We start from the raw sequence: 18367 nt of genomic DNA, 5'->3' as shown, positions 1-18367 counted from the left end.
TGCACAGGTACGGTCAACACCCACTGTTAAAAATGACCTGCTTTCACAACCCAAGGGCCCATCAACAGATAACACAGATAAACAGTGTGATCTATACACAGCCTTAAATGGGAAAGAAATGCTGACACGCGCTATGACGTGGATGAAACTTGAAGACCTTATGATAAGAACCGGTCACAAATGGACAAATATTGTTTGATTCTCCTTATGTGAGGTCCTTCGAATAGTCAAATCCACAGAGACAGAAGTAGATGGTGGGTGCCAGGGGCCGGGCGGGGTTCGTGTTTATGGGGACAGAGTGTCAGCTTTGCGAAATGAGTCCTGCGGATGGTGGTGATGGTTACACGATGATGTGAATGTACTTAATGCCACTGAGCTGTGCACTGAAGAATGGTTAAGACGGTAAGTTTTATGTATATTTCACCATAATAAAAAAAAATGATCTAATTTCACCGCAACTCCAAAATGGCATCATTTTTTGAGATAACACAATTATGATGAGATTTTAAAACGTGTGACATATTGTCTGAGAGTGTAGTTTTCGCTGAGTCTAGTTTTGCCTTTAAAACTGTCCGTCTCTATTTTCTTTTATACTTAATCATACAGAGAACTGATACTTAAAATGTCACATATATGCATAAACTCACTTAAAGTTCCATTTATCATTGGCCACTAACTAACCAAGACAAACATTAAATTAAAAAGAAAATTATAGGCTTATCTGATGGAACAAAGTCACCACCTTGCTAATTATAGAGACACTATATAGCTAAGGTGAGTTGTGACTAATTAACCGTGAAATGGTGTCTTTTTAAAGCTCGGGGAGTCACCCTCTTTCTCAGGGACTCCCCTGGCGGTCCAGCGGTAAAGACTGCATGCTTGCCCTGCAGCAGGCACAGGTCTGATGCCTAATCAGGGAACTAAGAACCCACATGCTGCGAGATGTCGCCCGAAAACAAATTCTCTCTCTCATTACAATATATTCTTCGGTGTGCTAAAGCACCTTTTCAAGGACAACAGCAACAACATCAAGAGCTGAGTGGCCAACCTGAGCCCTTGCCCCGATCCCATCACATTATCTGACACCATTAATACTGGGGGGACATAAAAGAAAAGTCCAATCTCCTTGCATTAAATTTCTAATTAAGACTTAGATCATTAAAAGTATCAGTCATCACCTTACCCTTCTGAACGATTTTATGCAGAACGTTGAAGTAGTTCTTCTGGGCTACACCACTTAGTGAGGTCAGCTGGGACTTTGCGATCAGCTGCAGCAGCTTGGGGAGGGGGGGGAGAGTGACAGGTGAGCATCACCTCTGAAGGGAAGCACCCCCGAGGGACCAGAGAAGAGCGTGCAGGCCGCCAGGATGCCACTCCACCTCCGAGGCGGTGAGGCCCTCCCCACGACGGCTCACGCGGCTGGACGTCTTTAGCGGTCCGTCCAGCGCCCCTGCTGTGCCCTCTCCTCTGAACATCCCGGCCTCACATGTGCTGGGCCTTCCCCAATGGGAAGGTCACGTCACATCTATCCCTCTGTCTGTCCCTCCAGCCGTCCCACCTGATGCGCCCAGCCCTGCCCTCCCACAGCCACTGCCGGACCACCTGGTCTGGGCGCCCGTCCTGCCTCCCGGGCTCCTCCTCCACGGGCACCTGGCGGCTCTCGGCACACGGATGCTGGGACGCGGGCGCCGCCCGCGGGGAGGGCCCGGCCAGGGCAGGGCAGGGCAGGGCGGCTCTCCTGCAGCCTCCGCCCCCGTGCTGCGCCCTCCCCTCCGCGGCTCTGGGGAGAGCGGGCCGTCCCAGACAGCTCACCTGTGTGAGTCTGCAGTGACCCCAGCGCCCACCTCTCTGCACACACTAGGTCTCAGGAGTCCTGCGTCAGCCCCTTCCCAGCTCCCCCACGCCGGGCCTCGCGCCAGACCACGCGCGTCTGTGGTGGGGTCCAGACCTGCCCCCGCCGAGTCCTCGCCCCCGGGACACGTCCCTTCACTTCTTCCCTAACTGTTTCTGCCCAATCTGAGCCGCTCTGGGGAAGCCTTAAACACAGTTTAGGATCTATAGGTTACACCTTCCTGCTATTTCTCTGGAAAAGGAATTTTTCATCCCTCCTTTCCGATCCTCCTGGCTGCCTCTGTTGGTTTCCAGAGGGAGAAAAGAAAATGTTAACTCACGTACTGAGACTGCCAGTTGACTGCGGAAGGTAAAAAAAATTACAAACGTGACAATCACATGATAATTGTTGGGGAAAAAAAATCCCTGTGCACCCTGTCGTATGTTTACATGAAAGTGTCCTGTACTGCAGTGATTACAGGAACAACACTCCAGGGCCCTTCCGGAGAACATCTGGGAACCCAGGCTGCGAGGTCGGTCCCGCGCCTCGATTTTCGCGCAGGAGGCAGACACTCTCCTCCTCGTCTGACCGGCATCCCACGCAGCACCACCTCAGCGTGGACTCACACCCTCTCCTCCCGCCTGCCTTTACAACCAAGTGAGAGACCTGAGGCCAGCTCCCAGCACTGACCCCGAGAGACCGAGCCGCCGGCCCTGGGCAGCAAGTGACAACCAAGCTTCCCAGACGGGCTCCCCGCTCCCGAGACCCTCAGGAACTGAGAGAAACAGACCAGGATACGCAGATACACACACGCCTCTCCTGCTCCTCGAAGGAAAATGAGAGAGGGGAGCCCAAGGGCCGCAGCCCTCGGAGAGCCGTCCAGGGAGTCCCGGGGCCCTGATCCAGGCTGCTTTCCCAGCACAGCCGCTGCCCCGCTCGTGTGCAGTGGAGGGTGCAGGGGCCACACAAGGATGCAGCACACGCCGAGACCAGCCCTGAGAACGCACCGTGCTCCACCACTGCAGACGCTGCGCAGGTGGGCACCGGAGGACACAGGCACTCTTTATTTTTAAACAGAGAAACGTTTTTTAAACTTATTTTAATTTCTTTATGGTAAATATGAATAGACAAAACCCACATGAGCAAATCTCTTTGGGGTCCTCAGTAGTTTCAAAGTGAGAGGACCCCTGAGACCAGGTCTTAGTCTGAGAACGGATATTCTGTCACAGACATGGAATAAGTGTTCCAACTACGCCCTCCCATCATCAACAAGAACTGCAGTGTTCTAATTCCATGTAAAAAAAGTCCTTTAGAAAAGGGATGAACTTGGGGACTTCCCTGGTGACGCAGTGGTTAAGAAATCGCCTGCCAATGCAGGGGACACGGGTTCGATTTCTGATCCAGGAAGATCCCAAGTGCCGTGGAGCAACTAATATGTGCGCCACAACTACTGAGCCTGCACTCTAGGGCCCGCGAGCCACAACTATTGGGCCCATGTGCCACAACGACTGAAGCCTGCGTGCCTAGAGCCTGTGCTCCACAAGAAAAGCCACCGCAAGAAGAAGCCCACGCACCACAATGAAAAGTATCTCCTGCTCTCTGCAACTAGAGAAAGCCCGTGCGCAGCAATGAAGACCCAACACAGCCAATAAATAAATAAATTAATTAAAAAAAAAAAGGGCTAACCTCACTGGCAGAAGGCATGGGGTTGGCACCGTGGATGAGCTAGTTATCTAAAGGGCACCCACCAGAAAGACCGCCACACTGGCGTGTGCAAACACAAGAGTGGCCATGTTAATAGTGACACAGCAAAATTTCAGCTTAAAATGGTAATTAATGTAAAAGTGCAAAAGACAATTTACAAAGAAAACATAACCAGGCATCACCCTCCATTTAGCTACAGAAAACAAAATCTGCTGGAAACGTAATAAGAATTTGTTAAAAATACAAATATTGTGGGAGATTTTTATGTATCTCTTCAAATTTGACAATTCTAAACAAGTAAGGATGTGGAAGAATTAAATAACATAACCACAAAACCTTGTTTCATAAATAAGCAAAAAAAATTACATCCTTCAAACAGAGAATCTACATTTTTCTTATATGTCAATAGAATATTTACAAAAATCAACTATGAAAATGGCCACAAAGGAAAATTTAACACATTTCAAACAAGCAGAGATCGTATGGGCCAAACTCTCTGATGATAATATACTAAAACTAGAATTAAAACGAAGGTACAGAAAACCTCAGCTGTCTGAGATGCCAGGCACATTCCTGAACACCCGGGTCCACCACGTGTCCAGGATGACGGCACGAGTGTGCGGCAAGGACAGAGGGTGACAGTTCCGTGTCCAGGTTCCCTAGTGCAGCAAACGCACCCTCCCTGGGCCGAGCCCGGCGACCGTGCGCCTTCGCTCCTGGGCCCACGCACACTGCCACACGGACCCAGCGCTCCCAAAGCACTACCTGACGCGACTGCCTAATCCCTACCGCACCCCTGCAGGGAGGTGCTGTACTGCCACACCGCACAGCGAGGACCGAGGCCCAGAGAGGAGGAAAGCGACCCCAAAGTCACACAGCAACAAGGAGCGGATTCAGGATGGAAACACAGGTCGTCTGCAAGCTCTGCACCGTGGGCCCCTCTCCACGCTGCCTCCCGTGCACCACACACGTGTCAGGACACAGCGAACAGCTTCAAAAGCCTCCGTGATCCGTAATGTGATTACCTGATTTTAAAAAGTGTTCTCAGTTTTACTGTATGTAACGAAAAAGGAACGTGACCTAACCTCTGCGACAGCAGAAGTTCTCAGCTGGACGCTCACGAAGCCGGAGCAGCGCCGGCAGCAGCCTCGTCCACCGCCTCTGCGTGCTCGGCGTTCACCACTGGGAGGTGTCGGGAGCTGTCGTCAGAGTCTCGCAGGGGCCGGGGCCCCGGTTCTCCTCCCGCCCCCCCAAGGTGAGGGCACCACACAGAGTGGACGCGGGCTGCGTCAAGAACAAGGCTCCCATCTGGGGAACCAGCTCGAGCAGACGGCCTGTGAGGCGTCACCTCTGTTTGGACTGTCCCTCTTTTCCACCCTCTGTGGGAATTAACACCTCGTCTGACTCTCACCCTGGTCACTGACTTCTAATACTGGCAGAAAGGAGGACTGTTATCGTCCATGAGTTGAAATGTGACACAATTTATAATTTCAGTTTTGTTAAAAGAATTCTTAGTTGCTGTGTTTGGTCACATTGTACAAGTTACACCGTTGACAGCATAAGTATGCGGAAAGCTAAAGGAAAATGAAGATGGTACTGGACACCTCCAGTCTCTGTGCTGGTGACATTTCAAGCTTCCAGAGGCGGTGCTTTGGCTGGCCTGCCACCTAGTCAGCACAGTCCCACCAGCTGGACACACCCATCCCGTAACTGTCAGCGCTACAGCACCAAACTTCATTCCCCTGAGGTCAAACTGTCCAGTTAGTGTCCAGTAGTGCTTCCTTCCACGGAACACAGGCGTCCCGGGAGGCCCCCACACGGTCACTTCTCCTCCACGAATCTTGTTCTTCGGAGCATTTACATATTCTGCTCGTTCACTTTAATCCAACACTTTTTAAGGGGAAAAGTACAGGAAATATCTGGAGTAAGCAGCCTACAGCCAATTCTTGAATCAACAAGAAGGACTTTTTTAAAAAATGAAATGTAAATATCTTTGTTGTGCTAAGGAACTCAGAGGGCATCCTTTTATGAAGAATCTGTTTAATAAAAATTTTTATAAAGACCTCCCCCCATTTCTAATCCCAATTTTCTTGAAGAGAGGCGGTGTCTGTAGGTTCAGTAAAACAACTGGCAAACTAATTATTTTAGAGCATCTTACGAGCCAGATTCACATTCAGGTAGAATTTGCGCAGGACATTTACCATGGAAAAAATAACTGGAACAACTCACAGAACCACCTGTTCATCCGTCCCCTCCTGTGAGGGGAGCAGTTCTAGGTCTGTGCCAGGTGCTGGAGGCACGGGGGGTGGGGGAGGGGTGTCCAGGGATCAGTCACGAGACAGCGACCAAGCTGGGCTGTGACCCCTGAGACGGTGTGACGGGCACACAAGAGCTCGTCAGCATGGGTCAGAGAGTCGACGGACCATCCTCTCAACAGTCGCCCTGAACTCAAAAGGCCACCGTTTTAAAATGTCTCCACACGCCAGGGAGTCACCGCTTCCCACAAGAGGAGAAGGTTACAGGATCAAGAAGATCTTTAATACACGGCTCTCTGCGGTCAGGACCGCCTGGGACCTGAGGCACGTTTCAGGTCTTCCGCGTCTCCTCCCTGAATCTGCAGATGGAGCTGGACCTGCAGGGCTGCCGTCCCTCCATCCAAGCCACCCTCCGAAGATCAGCCGCGCCCGCCGCGCCCCTGAGCCAAGCACGTCCAGGAGCTCCTTACACTCCCGCCGCGTGCTGGTCACGGCCGCCTCAGGGCACACAAACCCTGTTAGGTGTCGTGAAGAGGAGATCCCTGGTCAGCAGCTGAGAAAATGAGACAGAATCCAAAACGGCGGGGTCGCCCCCGTACCTACGGCCCCATCGCTGCCTTGCGGGTCCCTGGAGGCTTGTGCACGATCATGGTCGCCCCACGCCTGTCTCCTCGTGAACTGTTCATGCCACACGGTCCTCAGCAAAGATCAAGAAGAAGCTACACATCACACAACCAGATGGTCCAGCTGGAGAGGTCCTCTCCCTTGTCTTCATGATTCCCCTATTTAAAGCACCCAGGAAGCATTTGGGAAACAGGAATTCACGTCTAAAATCGAGGAGTGTTGGGAAACAAACTCCTGGGGTCCAAGTCCCAGGACCCAAGGAGGCGCGTAAAGACAAGCGGACCAGCTCCACACCTTGGGGGCAGCGGAAGTCACGGGAACACCCAAGCGGCCCCGGCCTGCACGCACCGCACCTGGTGCCCCTCGGCGAGGAGGCCCGACCTCCCAGAGGGGCTGAGACACAGGTGAGGGGCCCGTGATGTTAAGAAGAAACGAAAACAAATGACACACACGCCCTCCCCGATCCCCTGCCTCTAAGAGAAGGAAAGCAGGCCCTACCACGGAGGAGGTGCGTCAAGTACACTTGTCACCCAGAGTCACTATGACGGGCCCCGCAAGGGCACAGGGACGGTCCTGCCGGTGGAGCCTTCCAACCCTCCTGGTTCCAGGGACGTGGTGTGACCTGCACGTGTGCCGCAGCCCAGCGGCAAGTCTGCAGGAGACCCACGTGGGCGACAACCGTCCACTCTGAGGCTCCCTGCTCAGTTCACCGCCAGCCAGTTTCAACGATTCATCAGCAAGATGTGTGCTCACACACACTCCAGTGGCAGCAGTCTCCACCCAGCCTTCGCCAGAAAACCGAAGGCCTCCCAGGTCCTGCTCCCTGTAATGTGTTCCACCGTCTGACGAGTCTGCCATCATGTGGTCTCACCCACCATTCACAGAGGCGCATGTTCCACATGTTCAAAGTGAGACGGTGTGAGACGGTTAGAATGCGGTGTAAAGAAGCGTGCCTGGTCCTTCACGGAAGACGGAACGGTGAACGAGCGTGACCACCACTCTCAAGGAGGGACGCGCAGGGTGCACCCGGGGAGGAGTACCGCACTCCTGCACGCTGTCTGCAGCTGCTGCGACGCGGCCCCACGCCAGGTGGCGTACGTCAGCAGCTGCCACTCTCAGGGTTCTGAGGGCGCAGGTGCAGACCCAGGTGTTGGCAGGGCCCTGTTCCGCCTGGCTCAGGGAGGGGCCCTCCTCGCCTCACCCGGCTCCTGGCAGTGCAGGTGCTGCGGGTGTCCCTGGGCCCACCTCTGCCTCCGTCTTCACGTGGCTCCTCCCTGTGACTGTCTGTCTTCTCTTCTTGTAAGGACACAGTCATTGGACGAGGGCCCTTCCCACTCCAGCAGGACCTCATCCTCACTGATTACATGTGCAGACATCCCGTTTCCAAATAAGGTCACTTTCTGAGGCTCCAGGTGGACATGAACTGTGTGGGGGGACCCTGTTCAGGCCCGTAGACTATTTAGAAGTAATTCCTAAAAAACATTATGAGTCCTCTAATACAGGAATACGCAACAGTGAAAAGACTTAAGCAAAACTCTACACCTCAGCTCTTCACGTGGGCAACCGTGCGCAAGACGGGAACCCCTCTGTGGTGCAGCCTCCACGTCTGCCACGCAGGGTGACCCAGCCCAACGAGCCCACAGGAGATCACACGTGGCGAAGCAGGAGGGCGTCCTGCGAGCCGCCGAGCCTCTGGGAGCGGCCTGTGTGCACGTTCCCTGCGGGGCAGGCCGGCCCCCCGCTCGGCTGCCCGACTCCGCGGGCCGAGGCCCAGGCCCATCCTGACCACCGCCCCCAGCACGGCTAATCCTGACACGGGACAAACATGGAAAGACAGCCATGGAGAGGTGTGCCACCTCGAAGGACGGCGGGCACGCGGGTCCGCCCTCTGAGAGGAAGGCGCACGCGCACCTGCCCCCTCTGCCCCCGTCACCGCGCCTCCTCCGCTCACGCCCGACGCCCGCGCCTCTGGCTCCGCAGGCGGGTGGGCGGGGCCCTGCACACACAACGGAGACAGATGCGGGCGCCCCGGGCACTGTGCTGACCTGCAAAGGGCTGCGCCCGCTGCGGGCCTTTCAGAGCTTCCCCGGTGTCTGCAGGGCCTCCAGGTCCGACCGCCGGTCCTGGCGCCCCTCGCGCCGTATCTCCCTTTGAGAGCCACAGCGCAAAACCAGGAAATCCAGCCCTGCTGCATCCTCCTGGTCAAGTCCCTCAACAACCCTTCTATTTTATTCACTTTTATAAGTTTCAGGCGTACACCACAGCGATCGGCAGTTTTACAGACTATACTCCATTTGTAGTTACTACAGGCCACTGGCTACATCCCCTGTGCTGCACCACACATCCCTGTAGCTGACTTACTTCACACTCAGCAGTCTGTACCTCTTCCTCCCCTACCCCTACCCAACAGTGCCTCTTAGAGATCCAGTTCCACCACCAAACCTCCTTCTAAGACACAGAGTTGTTGAAATACCCTTTCAGAATATCGTATGTGCTTCTGGAAAGTCCCAGCACTTTAGTGAAGTGTTCTAAATGGAGAAATACTAGTCTGCACGACCCCAACGTGCGTCAGCACGCCTCTCCCAGGCCCCACCTCTCGTCAGCACCCTAACAAGCGCTTCTGCGGGCCAGCCTGAGCACAGCACGTGCTCACCGCCAGCTCCTGGTCCTCTACCGTGACAGGGGTTAGTAGACGCCGTCTGCACAAGAAGGGACTTAAATACGTCACAGACGACAGGTTCGCCAGCACTGCTGGAAAGGTCTTATGAATTTGTTTTGTTTTTATAAGTGTATTTATTTAATTTATTGGCTGCATTGGGTCTTCGTTGCTGCACACGGGCTTTCCCTAGTTGCGGTGAGCGGGGGCTACTCTTCATTGTGGTGCGCGGGTTCCTCATTGTGGTGGTCTCTCTTGTTGCAGAGCACGGGCTCTAGGCACGTGGGCTTCAGCAGTTGTGCCACATGGGCTCAACAGTTGTGACTCATGGGCTCTAGAGCACAGGCTCAATAGTTGTGGCTCACAGGCTCTAGGCACTCAGGCTTCAGTAGCTGCAGCACACGGCCTCAAGAGTTGTGGCTCATGGGCTCTAGGCACTCAGGCTTCAGTAGTTGCAGCACACAGGTTTAACAGTTGTGGCTCATGGGCTCTAGAGCACAGGCTCAATAGCTGTGGCTCACGGGCTCTAGAGCACAGGCTCAGTAGTTGCGGCACACAGGCCCAGTAGTTGTGGCTCAGGCTCTAGAGCACAGGCTCAGCAGTTGCAGCACACAGGCTCAGCAGTTGTGGCTCACAGGCTCTAGAGCACAGGCTCAGTAGCTGTGGCTCACGGGCTCTAGAGCACAGGCTCAGTAGTTGTGGCGCACAGGCTTAGTTGCTCCGTGGCATGTGGGATCTTCCCGGAGCAAGGAATGAACCCGTGTCCCCTGCGTTGGCAGGCGGATTCTCAACCACTGAGCCACCAGGGAAGCCCGAGGCCTGCTAAATTATTAAGCCTTAGAGATCCTGCCCTGCCAGGCAGCGCCCGTTCTCTGAACAGGCTGTGAATGGAATGCTGGCAGTGAGTATTAACGTCTATTAAAAATGTTTCTCAACAAATATTTTAATAATTAAACTACAGAGGTCAACGCTCCTGACGCCATGCTATGACAGTACAGCACACACAACGGGCCTCAAAGAGCTCACGCGGCTTCCCTGGGCGACGTGCGGGCGGCGCCCAGCAGCTTCCTGGGCCGAGGGCCGCTGGGCGCGGCCTCCCCAGGCTTGGTGCAGAGCCTGGTGTGGGCTGCGAGGGCCACTGAGAGGCTGAGTCACTGTCACAAATAAAACCGGATGCTCCTGTGAGGAGGCCTACATAAAGCTCAAAGAAACCAAACTGTCAGCGCGTAATACCTTCCAGTTATAGGCAAGTTACAATGAGGAAGTTAAGGTAATCAAGGTAAAAAAATCACTATTTACAAGCAAAATAAAGTGAAGTTGGCAGCAAAGTCTCACCGACCACAGGTAGAGAATGATGTACTTCAGATAAACCCATCTTCCATACAACACAACCCAAATAAAGGTACATAAACGTAACGATTCTGAGGGTTTTTCCCCTAAGATGCACCTACTTTAGGAAGCACAGCACGCCTGGCATTTTCATACATCTCCACTGCTGTGCTGTGCTGCTCTCAGGGAGCTTCTCGGCAGCCTATTCCGCCACCACCCCCAGATGTGGACCCCCCTGGTCTGCACCCTCCTCCCGCCCACCCCGCCTCTCCCGGGGGACCCGCAGCTGCTGTTTCCACAGTGCCAGGGAGCCCCCATGGGTGACCCACGTGCCCCACAGAGAGACGCAACCCAACTCCCCCCCCCCAGGAAGGGCTGACGTTGAGGGGCTGCCCGATTTCCCACGGTGCGGACGCCGGACAGACGACCAGACCAGCGCACACAGGCCCCCGGCAGCGGGCTTGGCGGGGGTGGGGGTGGGGGGCTCCCGCCGTGGGGCTGGGAGTGGGGGACGCCCCCTCTCTGCACGGCTGAGGCCTCAGTGAGTGCGCTGACAAACGCGACGAGGTCTATGGCTGGAACGCGAACGATGAGCTTCCCTGACCGTGTTCATCTGGAAAGACAAGTCCGCTCACAGGATGTGGCCGTGCTCCTCTCCTGGGGTGCTCTGCACACAGGCGCCAGCATCCGCGCCCTCCCACCTGAGACCAGGGCACGCCGGCTCCCATCACGACACCGAGCTAAAAGCCCACAAGGCCCACTTCAAAGCTCTTTCGTTTTCCCTTTAATTAATTAATTTATTTAATTTTGGCTGCGTTGGGTCTTCACTGCTGCGCACGGGCTTTCTCCAGTTGTGGCGAGCAGAGGCTACTCTCCATTGCAGTGCGTGGGCTTCTCATTGCGGCGGCTTCTCTTGTTGCAGAGCACAGGCTCTAGGCACTTGAGCCTCAGTAGTTGTGGCGTGCAGGGATTTAATATAAAATATTAATTCAAAAATACATACTACTAATGTTTTTCATATAAATTCTTTGGGGAAATATTACTGCATGCCATCAGAAACATAAGGAAACTCCTTCAGGCATTTCAAAACCACGGTGTGTACACTTACAGCTCTTCTAACATTAACCAGTGGCCACTTGGACAAGGCAGCATTAATTCTGGGAAACTGTCTTGTTGACAAGAACTGCAAGAGACCCTCACTGTCCCGGGCTGTGTGGTGCAGCGTGAAAGCAGCAGGGAGACTCCAAGGACGCGGCTCAGGCTCTGGGGCCAACCAGAGTCAGCGCGGTTCAGGGCAGCGACTGCACGACAACTCACAGGCCCCGAGGAGCAGGGCTGCGACCCAGCGGCTGGGTGCCGGGGAGAGGGTACCCCACCCCCACAGACAAGGTGGCAGCAAGCGGGGGGGCTGTGTCACCCAGCGGCAAGGCACAGAACAGAATCCAAAGAGAGAAAGTAGGGGGTATGCGGCATGCGGGGGAGGCAGCCGAAGGGGAGGGAAGGAAGAGGAGACGGCACGCAGGCCGGATCACAGAGAGTCCCCAACAGCTGGTCTCACCTGTCTGTGTTTTTCGGAGAAGGTGGACATAAGCAGATCCGTTTGAGGAAGGCACCTGGCCTCGGGAAGGGTCCGAAGGAGCAAGAGGCCATGGCGGGGGGGGAGGGGAGGGTCCCTGCTGGGCAGGCCCCACCTGGCGGGAGCCCTCGGCCCTCATGCACGTGCCACGGCGAGCGGCCGGCCACGTGGCAGGCCCCAGTGGTGCTGGCGGGGCCTCACGTGGCCACCAGCCCTGGCAGCGTCTCCGGAGGCCATGAGCAGAAACACCACTTCACAAGTTGCAGGATCATTTTACTTGGCGTGTGGACTCACCACAGACTTTACTTTTTAGTTACATTTTTTTTTAACACGTTCTTTTCTAAAGAACTAGCACAGAAAATCTACGATCTGCCAGGTACTACGGTCTAGGATGAAGACGATGTCTGAAGAAAGGCTCCCGATGTCTGAAGAAAGGCTCCTCAGCGAACAAGAGAGCAGCAGACGACACAAAGGCCCCGAGGTGGTGCAGGTGACCGGGGTCAGCAGGACCCAGGACCCTCGGACCGTCTCTGGTCATCAGACCAAGGGCCCGGACCAGCAAGCAGAACAGAAAGCCCGACGCTGAAGCCAGGAAGCCCAGCTCGCCCTCCCGTGCCTCCGTCCTGCCTCTGAGTCCCTGTCCCCCCAAGAGTGAAATCCCTCACGTAGACGGCGGTCCAGAGCGGCGGGTGTTAAACAATGAAGCATGATCTGAACTGTCCATAACAGACCTCTCTGCTGACACACGTTTTCCAATCTTGGCATTTCTACACAGTGGAGTTGAATCTCAGTTCAGTCACCTGGAGGAGAGGCAGCTGGTAGAGACCCTTGTCTGGTGCGCAGGCACCTGGGAGAACTCAGACCCTCGGAGGGACTCAGCCTGCACTCAGTCCCCACCTGGCGAGGCTGCAGGGAGCACATGGCCCTAAAGGGACCCCAGGAGCTGGTCGCATGAGTGCCTGGAAAACTCTGGGACCAATCCACTCACTCAGCCTTAAAGTCATTCAACCACCCAGTTTTCTGTCCTTCCAGTAGCACTTTCAAATGCCTAGAAGCCACTACAAGAAATATCTTCCCACAGTCTCACAGCACCATGACAATTCCAAAATTAATAGCTTCATGGCCCATCGCTTACTCTTTGCCTATAACAGTAAGAAGGTGAATACATCTGTTAGGCAAATAAAAGCAAACAATACATGGAATATATGGTAGGATCCGTTCTTTTTTGAATGTAGGCCAAGATAAAAATTTCTTCTAAAAACATGTCATTGACGCAATGAGGCTTCTGTGGAGTTCCATTCCGTACACATTTCCTTCTTTCTATTAGCCTGCTGTCCCTCTATTCAGCAGGGATCACACTCCGTGAAAAACACAACGTAGAAAACGCCCGTGAAACACCTGGGTAAGAAATCCCAGGGTAACTTCTGCCTCCCCCTCGCATCTCTGACAGCGGGCGGCACGCGGCCGCCCCGACGGAGCCTGCGGAGGCCCCAGCGCCCGCCCAGGAGCCTTGCTCCGCCTCCTGACCGCCCCTCATGGGTTCTCGACCCGCGAACAAGCACAACTGGGCGCAGCTGCCAAGAGCATCTTAAACATTTCACGTCACAATCTTCAAAACGCAGTCACTTGAAAGTATCACCAAGGGGCTGTGACATAAAACACTTACTCTGACTACGTAACTGAATCTTCGGATGTCCTGAATGGCACTTGAGAAGTCTAAGCGATTAAAAGCTTCTCCCAAAGTACAGTAGCCGTGTCTCTGGAAAAACAGACGTCGAAAGCCTCGTTAGTCAATTAGTGAAAAAGAATAACAGTTAATGTGAATTAGTAAAGGATAATGTGAATTTTGGTACCGGATATTTGTTTTTACTACGATTTACTCTACATTTAGATGAGAGGAGAGCAGAATTAAAGCAATGCTAAATGTCATTTACGTATAATCAAGACACTATGCACTGACATTTCTACTCCACTCTTGATATAATGACATAAATATTGATTAAATATTTGTCAATTTCTTTCGTTTGCAAAAATCGTAAAATAACTGGATGTATTCTAGGCTGTGCAACTACAAATACAAAAAGCATGCTTGGCTACTATGAAGAAGCATCTGCTATAAACACACATGTTGAATTTCGACTCCTCTGCAGGGAGTCTTGGGTGCCCACAGGCACGGACATGCGCCCAGCCGCTCAGGATCCAGGCCGCGAGGAACCTGAGCGGGGGTGGGGTGGGGTGGGGTGGGGGGGGGGGGGTGGGCCGGGCTCTGAGCAGCACCGTCTGGGTGGAGAGGGCTGGAGGCGGTGTGACCGTGGGCAGTGACGTGCCCTATGCTGCACGCTGGTTTGTACAGATTTGTACCCTAGGTTTCAGAAGACATTTTAAACTCTATCTTCTGTATTTACAATACTTAGAACATAAAGAGATTTTCAATTCAGGGTTGTGGGGAAAGATAAAGTGGGGGATGATACAGAAAACATGAGGTGGCAGATATGCCTCACATTTCAAAGAGGGGACAGGAGAGGGCCCAGAGGGGGGCTGGAGGGGAAATCCTTAGGCTTTGACAGAAGATGCACCCCCTGAGGGCTGATGTGGTTTTGTACCCAAATCCCAACAACCGTCTCCGTGGTGTTTTTACTGAACACCCACTAGGAGCAAAGTATGTCCCTGGGAGCTGTGGAGGAAGCCAGGGTAACTGGGCATCGATCACAACCCGAAATCAATCACAGCCAGTAACTTCTCCTTCTCAGTGAAGGGAATTCCAAACACTGGCGTTCTTCCCAGGCAGCCACCCATCTCACAACAGCCTCTTCTTTGGGGGGATTAAGATCGCACATCTGAACCACACAAGCCGCAGACACCTGGTGGGCCCCAGGTGAGAAGACCAAAGGTGTGATGCGGTGCAGGGAGACAGGGGACCAGCTCCATCTCCTGGCCCCTTCCTGCGCCTCCCTGTGCATGTTCCCAGGACCACGCAACACCCTGCAGACTCGCAACAAGCTCCCCTTCTGCTGTGTGTGCAGCCAAAGCTGGACCTCTGTTCTGTAATCAGTGTGGTAACACCCAGCAAACGAAACGTCTAACCGTCTTTCATAAGCTCCAATTCTGCCAAACACCTTTCACGGGTGCACTGGGGTGTATGTTACAGATTAGAGTGATTTCACATCCATTTAACATTAATATTAACCATTACCAAATAGGTAAGATAAATTCTCTATCTCAGAATCTAATCCTTAAACATCTAGGAAGCTGGGCTGGTTTCAGGACATCTACTATTAACACTTCTGGAACCCTTAACTTACGCTAACATAATACATGCTTAACAACTGCTTCCTGAATGATTTTCCCCAATTGTTGCAAAATAAGGCAAATGCAGAGTTTCTCAGACTAGGGATGGAAGCAAGCTTCCCCAGACACCAAGCAGAGGAAAAGGAAACATGCAAAGTTGAGGTAAACAGACCTTCTGCAAAAGAAAGGTGGGCAGGGCTCGAACTGCTCTTGGCAGATTCCAGCTTAACTCGCAACATCACCTTAGCTGCTCTACAAAATAAACAAGCGGTTTACAAACTGTTCTCACCATCCCAAAACACAGGAGAGCCAAGCCACAGCCCCACTAGTACCAGAGGCTCACTATGAACAGCTTTTGGGGAGGGCAGGGGAAGAAAATAAAGTACCGGGGGGTCTGCACTTGTTCTGAAACACCCCTCCGCTGATTCAGGTTTCCACGGGGCACTGACGTACGGCCCCCTCCGCCGCCACACACAACACTGTCTCACAGACCCTCACGTGCTTTCACTTCTTAGGATTTGGACACAGATTTGATATTGCAAAAGAGACAATTTATTTAATGTGACATCACAAATTCAACAGAAACAATACAAAATACACTCAATTATAATAGAATACTTACTTCTCTTGTGCTTTCTTTATGGACATAGATCCATTTTTCACGATAAAAACCTAGAATAAAAATTAACTATTTTTAAAATCTGGTGAATCATTACAAAATGAAGATTTTAAGGAACTTCAACAGTCGCACATGCTAACAAAATTACCTGACATGGTATATATAAGAGACTCTCTGACTTGCCTAAATGCAGCCAGAATAGCTTCGTTTCCTAATATCAGTTTAAGAGGTGCTGAAACATCTTTACGTGAAAAGTGATTTATGACAGTACCACGTCCTGGTAACGTAAAAGAAAACAGTGTCGCCAGTGACTGCAGTCATATCCAAACATAAATGGTTATAAAAGTGCGTTTCGTATATACCCTAATAAAAGTTCTCTTCCTCTCTCACTGCCCCACACGGTATTCCATTGAAATACACTTTCTGCGTAGCTCATATCCCAACGCGCCGAGGATCGGGACCGCACTGTCCATGGGAGCCTCCAGGGGGCGCACGGCTGAATTCACTGACAGGTTCTCATGACTCAAGGCTGAGCACCTGCCCGGCCCTTTCAGAGCCTCCCTGTCCCCGTCCCGTCCCGCCTGCATGGCTCCCGCTCTGACCACGTCTACCCTCTGCTCTGAAGCAGCAGCGTCTCCTGCACCAAAGCCCAGTGTCAAGGCCCCCAAGGTTCGGCCGCACTGCTTGAGAGTGGATGGACCTCAATCCAGGACCACGATTCAACACTCAGACACAGAGGCTGTTCTGTGGGTTTTCCTGTCTTTTGCTTCATTGCTGCAAATCTTACTAACGACTTACTCAACTAAATGGTTGAGCTGCACAACTCTGACCAGTCAGTCAGTGGGCAACTCTGGAGACAGCCCTGCTACTTATTACATAACTGTATCAGCACTCATGGCATAAGACAGCACTGTCAACGCAACTCGATTTATCTACATATTCAACAAGTAAATACCATGAAATTATTAATGAAAATGATCTTACACTGAGTATTTGTGTCATTTCTAAAATGGTCCTTTTTCCTCTTTTTGGATGCATATCCACGCTCTTCATTATTGAAAATTTCTTCACCTTCACTATTTAAGATACTGAAATAAAGATGCATTTTATTAAAATATTTTCACAGGAATTTCATTTGGATTTTCTTTTGTAAAAAAAAGAAAAGAAAGAAAAGATAATGAGTATTTGGTTTGCAATTCAGGAGCCCAAAATAAAAATCATGTTAAATTCTGAAAGCAATCCTTCATTTTCAAAGCAACAAATCACAGGTTTGAAATTACAAGGCTAATGTCTAAGTTTTTTGTTTGTTTTGAGAAATCTGAGATCTATCCTGGTTATCAGAATGTTATATCAGAAAGTGATGCACATGTTTTAGAATCTCCTAAGGATTTTGACATGCTCAACCAAGGTAGTTTCAGACTTTAAAACTTACAGTTTTATAGTTTATACTCTGTAAAAAATTTAACATAACAACACGATACCTGATACTGACTAATGATTTGCTGTATCCCTGCTCCAACGCTGAGTGAACACTCAACATTTCTGTTTGTCCCCATATTTCCAAAGACTGAACTGGAACCATCACTGCCCTGGCACACTTCCTTATAAGAACCAACCAAATAATGCTACCTGTTAAGGCCTTAACTGAAGCTGATGAAGTAAAACATTTCTTTTTTCCACTTAAATACATCTAATTAAAAGCTTTCCCACTTTCTTCCTTTGGATGAAGGAAATAAAATCATAAGGTGATAACTAAACAGCCTGAACACACTTTCCTTGTAGTAAAAAAACAAAAACAAAAACAAAATGACTATGCAAAAAGCAGTCGTCAACCCCCCCACTCAAAACTAAAGATGCACGCTATTTTTATTTTCAGCACCCTGACAGCCAGACTGTTTTCAGTCTAACAGCAAGGAGGGGCTCTGTGGAGATGAGCTGGCTAGTGGAGGTCCAGGGACCGGTGCTCAAAACTGAGGGACTAACACTGCTGGCTGCCTCATCGCCACTCTTTGACAAGAAAATTGCACATGAGTTCCTTCCACTAACCCGTATTCACTTTTAATAAAATCAGCTGAATTTGCCAAATGAATCCATTTATCACTGTCAGAATAGACTTAAACAACACTGGCAATAGCTGTAAATCATCAAGACAAGTAAAAGTGCGTTTACAAAAAACAAACAACTTAACATTTACTGGCAGATGCTAAATTACACCAATTCATAGAAATTGGTTGATCTGGCTTTATCTCATACTTAGTTTCACACTGGTTTGTTGTCATTGATTCAAATACTAAAGGCAGACGCTTTCAAGTCTGAACAGCTTTTCTAACTACAACCACAAAGGCATCAAGGAAAGGCAGAAGTCCACGGCTCTCCAGAAACGGCACCACAGGACTGAACGCAGGCGACAGGAGAGGAGGGAGCTGCCGGTCATCTGCTGGAGAGGGAGGCACGGACGCCCCTGCCTGGCTGGGCGCAGGACGGC

At 51.7% G+C, this 18367-nt stretch overlaps 1 protein-coding gene across 4 annotated transcripts in view; it reads right to left on the bottom strand.

Annotated features, from left to right (window-relative positions):
* Positions 1-18367, bottom strand: part of FBXO25 (F-box protein 25) — a 46678-nt gene that overhangs the window by 7489 nt on the left and 20822 nt on the right. For all 4 annotated transcript variants that reach the window (XM_057697788.1, XM_057697787.1, XM_057697790.1 and 1 more), the window contains exons 3-6: positions 16867-16970; positions 15886-15935; positions 13642-13734; positions 1184-1277 (exon numbers count right to left, since the gene is read on the bottom strand). In XM_057697788.1, coding sequence (XP_057553771.1) covers positions 1184-1277; positions 13642-13734; positions 15886-15935; positions 16867-16970 — 341 coding nt within the window. The remainder of the gene's footprint in view (positions 1-1183; positions 1278-13641; positions 13735-15885; positions 15936-16866; positions 16971-18367) is intronic.

This window comes from Hippopotamus amphibius, chromosome 10 (assembly GCF_030028045.1).
Source record: "Hippopotamus amphibius kiboko isolate mHipAmp2 chromosome 10, mHipAmp2.hap2, whole genome shotgun sequence".
NCBI classification, from domain to species: domain Eukaryota; kingdom Metazoa; phylum Chordata; class Mammalia; order Artiodactyla; family Hippopotamidae; genus Hippopotamus; species Hippopotamus amphibius.
The sequence above is the reverse complement of the archived record's forward strand: the minus strand, read 5'-3'. Positions and strand labels throughout refer to the sequence as shown.